Genomic DNA, 6749 nt, shown 5'->3' on the forward strand with positions numbered 1-6749 from the left:
TGATTATCATAAATGCCCCTGAATGCTTGTGGTGTGTAGACTACTACAGCCCTGAAACATTAGAAAAAGACTTTTGAATGATTTAGCTACAATGAAATGTTTAATGTCTTTATTGTGTGACATAGGCATCAGTCATGTGACCAGACAGATCACAAGATCTATAAACCATAATGAAATGCAAAGCAATTTTAAAAGAGATAGTCATAAATTGAGACACTGAAATGGGCAAATAATATTTCCTAAAGTATATATGTATAACTGTAATTGAACATGTGCAAGAACAGTTGTAAAGATTACAAAGCGTTACAGAAATGCTAATATAAGCTGTATGCATTAATATGCGTATGCCTTATAAAGAGCGTTTAAAGTGTGAAAGAATCATCAGATCTCTGTCGGTCACGCAGTGATGGCGGCTCTGGTCAAGTCCTCAGGATTGATCTTCCTCAGCTTCTCCATGATAGACTCGTACTGCTTATTTCTTTCAGCCTCTGAGAGTGCAGACGGATTGACCTCCAGGAATTTATATGCAGTCCTAGACTGAATGCTGAAGATGCCCTGTGCTCTCTGACAGCACACACCAAATCTCTTCCAGTACTGAAAGATTGAAGGCAGCATTAATCAAAACACATTCACTAAAAATTCTTGGTGACTTTAAATGGTTAATTCACCCAAAAATGAATTTTCTGTCATTAATTATTCACCCTCATGTCATTCCACATCTGTGAGACCTTCGTTCATCTTCAGTACACAAATTAAGATATTTTTGATGAAATCTGAGAGCTCTTTGAAACACTTTCAAGGTCCAGAAAGGTACTAAATACATTGTTAAAACAGTCATGTGACTGCAGTGGTTCAACCTTAATGTTACCGTCCATACCGGCGTGATGAATACGATCCTCAACTGGATGGAACTGAAATAAATACTTTGATTGTTGTGATCCTATCAGACTTATGATAGCAACCTGATTCGTAACAAAGCACTGTTCGCCAGAGGAGAACTGGCCCGACTAAGCCTGGTTTCTCCCAAGGTTTTTTTCTCTCCATTTTAACACCTGTTTGCCACCTGATATCTCCTGTTGGAGTTTGGGTTCCTTGCCGCTGTCGCCTTTGGCTTGCTTAGTTGGGGACACTTGACATTTGATATTCAACAGTGCTTTGATCTGCCTGCATTGACACTATTCTTTAAGAGCTGTGCAGCCAAAATTATATACTGTAAAGCTGCTTTGACACAATCTGCATTGTAAAAAGCGCTATATGAATAAAGGTGACTTGACTTCTATGCAAAAACAAAACAAAAATAACAATTTTATTTTAACAATTTCTTAGGAGACTGACAGGGAAGAAAAGAGATTGTTGAATAAAGTTTGTGTTGTTTATGCACACAAAAAGTATTCTCATCTCTTCATGACATTAAGGTTGAACCACTGCAGTCACATGACTGTTTTAACAATGTCTTTAGTACCTTTCTGGACCTTGAAATTTGGAATGACATTGCTAAGTTTAATGAGAGATCAGAAACCTCTCAGATCAAAAATATTTTAATTTATATTCTGAAGTCAATCGAAGTTCTTATGGGTGTGGAACGACATGAGAGAATTAATGACAGAAATTTCATTTTTGGGTGAACTAACCCTTTATTCCACATCCCTTAATCCTACTCAATACCTAAACTCAACTACCTTACTAACTATTAATAAGCAGTAATTAGGAGTTTGAAGCAATATTTAATAGTGAGAATTGGACCCTAATCTAAAGTGTGACCCAACTTTCACCAGAAGCATTTACTCAACGTCTAACTAACCTGTTTTGCGTCTTCAATGGAGTTCAGAAACTCCTCCTTCATGTCTTCCAGGTATTCAATCAGTTTATCTCCAACAAAGGTCTTGTCTTTCAGTGTCTCCAGCGTAACACCCACTTTCTCCCAGAACTTTTTAAGATCAACCAGAATGTGTCGGATTTGATCAAGACACGTCTGGACTTCCTTCAGGTGGACAGGACTGGGAATCACACCTTAACAAACAACATACAACAGATTCTGATTTATGAGAGGTAATTGGGAGCCTTCAGGCTGTGATGAACATGTAAACAGCATGATATTTTAAATGCACAGAGAGACTGACCCTGTTGTATTTTGCAATTGGCCAACTTCAGCTGAAGATCAGTCTGTTTGATTTTGATGTTCCACCCTTGGTTTCTCAGACTGTTCTTTTCAGAGACTAGACTGTTCAGTTCGGCTTGTTTAGCAAGAATAGCATCGTTATTATAGCGTCGTCTAAATGAGAACAAGCCCCATAAAATAGAATAGCCATAACTTCTATTATTTATGATCAGATGATGCAGCTCTTGAGTGCTTTTTTCAATTCTTTTCTCAATTTCCTCCATATCGCTGTCATTTTTCATCAGCTCCTCTTTAAGCTTGACCAAAGCATCCTCCAGACCCTTCATCTCATCAGAGTGTTTCGTTATTTTTTCTTCAGTCTCCTTCTGTTCTTGATACACATCACTGGTGCATGTTTTCACATTTTGGGTTTGTTTATCATACCTGAAAAATAGTGTGCATGTACAGTGATATAGTCTGGATTTCACAAAAAACAACCCAGCTATGGACGTTTTTAATGTTCCCAGAACCAACACTGAATATTTAGAGAATGTTCTTATAACAAAATTCTGTTAGCTGGGAACACAATTTTCTTTGAGAGGACCTATTCTGCTCTTTTACAAAGTCTTGATATTGTTTTTGTGCTCTACTAGATAAAAATGTTCATTATTTTTCTCCATTGTTGCAGCTCCTCTCTTCCCAGTCTGTTGGTGAGTTCGGAGTTTCAACCCAAAATGAAAATTCTGCCATTAACTCACCCTCATCTCGTCCAAAGATTTTCATTCATCTTCGGAACACAAATGAAGATCTTTTTGATAAAACTTTCACAGCTCAAAATGTTCACAAAGAGATCAGACAAGTGTCCAAATTTTCTGAAGAGACATTTTTTATGATGAACAGATTTAATTTAAGCTTTTACTCACATGTAAACACAAACCTAACCTGAATGACACAGTGAGGTTTATTCTCATGTTGTGCAGCATGTTTGAGTTTAATGAAGAGGTTTGATCTTGTGTGTCATTCAGGTTAGTTTGACTTATTTGATCAATGTTTACATGTGAGTAAAAGTCTAAGAAAATCATTTGTTTGCTGTGTACTGAAAAGGAAAATGATTGTTTGTTTTGAAATGCTAAACTTCATAAATGTTTTCACCTCTTCACCATGTCATCCACGGCTCTGACGATGTCCTTGATCCATGTTCTGGCTTTCTCCAGGTAGATCACAGCCAGTTTGGGTTTGTTCTTCTCAACAGCTTTTATCAGTACCGGGAACAGCGAGGTGACCAGGTTGGAACTCGTGCCGGCACACTAAGAGAAAACAAGGATAATTAATCCACAAGGATAATTTCATGACAAGAGGAGTCAGTTCGGCTTGTTTAGCAAGAATAGCAGCAATGTTATAGTTTCAATTAATTCTGAACAATAAATAATAATGACGGTCATTTTTATGATCAGATCCTGCAGCTCGGGTGTTTAGCAGATTATTATTGCAGATCGTTCAGAAGAAATATGACGCAAACAATGTACAATATATCAATATTTCATGGATTTAATGCTTTTGTGGACAAAACGTGCTGGGTGTTTCAATGGATGCTTGTCATGGACATTTTACCCAAGTGCAGCGGATTGGATTAATCTCATGATCGCTATTTCATTACAAAGATAAGAAGTCCTGTTTTAATTTTGTGTGTTGTCATTTGCACACCGACACAATTTACAATATTACTGTTGCTGGAGCATCTAAATCGTAAACCGAGACACAGTAGACTGAGAGTAAACCTTTAAAACTTTCAAATGATGTATAATCTTTATTAATATTTTAGATAGTATCTAAGATAGATAGATAGCTCTTTGAGCTAATTTGATCACGCTGAGCTAGGAGGGTGTGGTTTCAGCAACCAGGGCTCCACCCACATCCCGCCTCTTTGCCCATTTTTGGTTATCCGGGAGTAACACGCTGCCAAGATGGCGACGGCCGACACTTTGGGCTTCAAAAATGCTCTTCAGAAACGTCACGGACACTATGTCCATGTATTATACCGTCTAAAAAGAACTATAAAAAAGCATTTGTTGGCCCAGTGCACTAATATTTATTGCAGAATCCTGAGGAAAAATTATGAATTAGTATGATGAAATGATGATAATTCACAAGATCAATTAGTCTCACCTTCAGCAGAACAGCCTCAGAGGATCCGAACAGCATTTGTGTTTCAATAGCTTGGTCTCTGATCATACGCTCCAGCTTTGGGAAGCCTCCCAGACACAAGAATGACAGATGATAGAGGAGAGCCGTTCGCTCCGCAGATGGGAGAAGCTCCTGGATGAACTCTGGACTCAACTGAGAATCACTGCCGACAACATCTGAGACACCGAACCGAACATTAGTGATGGTTAACAACCTCTGGGGTTCAATTGGGTCAGTAACACTGTACAAGTAAAAGCCTTTTTTAGATAAACATTTGTTTAAATATGTGCCAGACGTGATTCCTCTCAACGTTTCATGGTCATTTATCTTCATCCTTCCCTCACGGGTCAAAATGACCCGAAACCCTTAAATTATACTTTTTTTTTGTTGTTTTTTTTTGGCCAGAAAGCTCATTTCATTTCATTTTGATATTCAATTTTTTTTGGGCAAGATTTTTTGTTTTATTTATTTACCTTTAAATTACTAGATATTATCAATAAAAAATAATATAAGCACATCCTTCACTTAAATTCAATGCATAACCCAATTTAATGGGTTCATAACCGTTTTAATTCTGCTCAAAATATCAGTTACACTTAACTTTACAGTGCTGTAGTTACACTGTAATTACTCAAATAAGTACTGAGTACTATTAACTACATGTACTATAGAGTTACAGTTAGGGTGCTAGTACACGTAGTAATGCCTAAATGGCACTAAAATAAAGTGTTACCAAAATATCTTACATTGGGTGTCTTTGCTGACCTCTTGTGGGAAAAAAAATGATATAACATGATATTTCATGACTCTTGCCACTAGGTGGCCTTTAACATATGGAGCATATGAGCTGTTTGTCTGGGTCCTAGAGTCAGTTTCTTCAGTGTGCATTGAGATACAGGTATATCCATTATTTTAGTTAAATTTTTGTGTCCTGAAGCATTCCCCGCAAATATTAAGGAAACTTAAAATTGTATCATTCTTGAAACATTTCGGAATGTTACTTTTAAATGTTCTCTGAACGTTCTGAAAAAAGTAACATTTAAAAAAACGTTCCATGAATGATGCATAAATATAATGTTTTTGTTCTAATGTTTTGAGAACGTTATCAAAGACCTGATAATGTTGAACGAACATTATATTAATGTTACTGGAAGATTGTTTGTTCATAACTTTGAGAGAACCTTTCCAGAACATTCTGAGAACGTTCCCTGTTATCCGGGACGTAATGCTACATAAGGATCTCCTTCGAGTTCTTCATGTCCACCTGTGTTTGTGGGGCTTGAAACGAACGTCTCCTGCTTCTCGATCTCCTCCAGCCTCGGCTTCTTGGCTGTTACAAGAGACAACATGACAGAATGACTTCTGAATATAATATATTATAATAAAAGAGATGCTTTAGTTTTATGATATAGTTTTGAAGTGTCTCTAACCTTTGCTTTTAGACATTATTGTCTCCTACTGTAAGATCTCTAAAATACAACAGAAAGACATGAATGTAGAATGAACAAGGAAAACATACTAAAGAATAAAAAAGCCAATTCTTTTAAATTGAATAATTAAAAGACCTTATAGGTGCTGCAAAGACGTTTTACAGACCTCACAAATATTACAATCCTGCTATATTGACTCTTTCTGATGGACACAACATTATTAAATCTCTTTTCTCGTCTGTTAGTGGTTGTGAATGCGAGTTTGCAGCTCGTGCTGCAATAAAAGTGTTTGTCTCTGCAGGTGAAATCACCAACAAACAAACAACGAGACGAGTTTATTCTGATTCTCCAGCAAATGACTCTTATGAGTGAATCAAAAACATGCAGCACGATCACTTTTATTTGTTTTTATTAAGGCAGTTTAGACACAGAATCAGAAAAAGAAAAAACTACACATGTACACACAGAAACAAATCTGTATCCAGGGGAACAAAAAAAGGCAATAATGTAATAAATTTAAATCTCAATAGAGCACAAAGGATGAATATAGAGATTTTGATCGCTTTAGGATTCACTTACAGCACGATCACAAATGACTCTTATGAACTGGTTCTTTTAATGAGTTTGAATCAATCTGATGAATCATTCACTACTGAATGAACTGAACTCTTGCAGAAGCTTGAGGTAATCTAAAGGTTTATCTGTTGGGAAGCAAAGAATGCTTCAAATAAAGCACAACACATGTTTATGAAGTGTCAGTATGTTGGTATATTACCATCATATCAGAAAATGCAATATACAGGCGCCTATAATGACTGAAACATGTCACTTTATTTAAAATAGCATTGAACATTTAAAATAATTTCATGCAAGATCATATCACATCAAGAGAAACAAGTTTATATATTTTTTATTATGAACATTGGTTAGAAAAGTTGCTGTACTTACAAGATGTGTTTCAGTTTCCTCTTCTGTCCTGCAGCGGTCACAGTATATATAGTGTGCGATTCAGTCTTTAAATCACGTGGTTTGAGGTC

The 6749-nt window shown here is 36.4% G+C and overlaps 1 protein-coding gene across 2 annotated transcripts; it reads right to left on the reverse strand.

Annotated features, from left to right (window-relative positions):
* Positions 1–6749, reverse strand: LOC137014172 (uncharacterized). 2 transcript variants are annotated; one of them, XM_067378353.1, is made up of 8 exons: positions 6661–6749; positions 5713–5751; positions 5547–5612; positions 4265–4458; positions 3251–3405; positions 2121–2542; positions 1802–2010; positions 1–594 (listed from the first exon to the last, which is right to left on the reverse strand). In XM_067378353.1, the coding sequence occupies exons 2-8, from the start codon at positions 5726–5728 to the stop codon at positions 397–399; spliced, it is 1260 nt and encodes a 419-aa protein (XP_067234454.1). In that variant the 5' UTR covers positions 5729–5751; positions 6661–6749; the 3' UTR covers positions 1–396. The 2 variants fall into 2 exon arrangements, with proteins under 2 accessions (XP_067234454.1, XP_067234455.1); XM_067378354.1 differs by lacking the exon at positions 6661–6749 and adding an exon at positions 6292–6415.

This window comes from Chanodichthys erythropterus, chromosome 23 (genome assembly GCF_024489055.1).
Source record: "Chanodichthys erythropterus isolate Z2021 chromosome 23, ASM2448905v1, whole genome shotgun sequence".
Lineage (NCBI taxonomy): Eukaryota > Metazoa > Chordata > Actinopteri > Cypriniformes > Xenocyprididae > Chanodichthys > Chanodichthys erythropterus.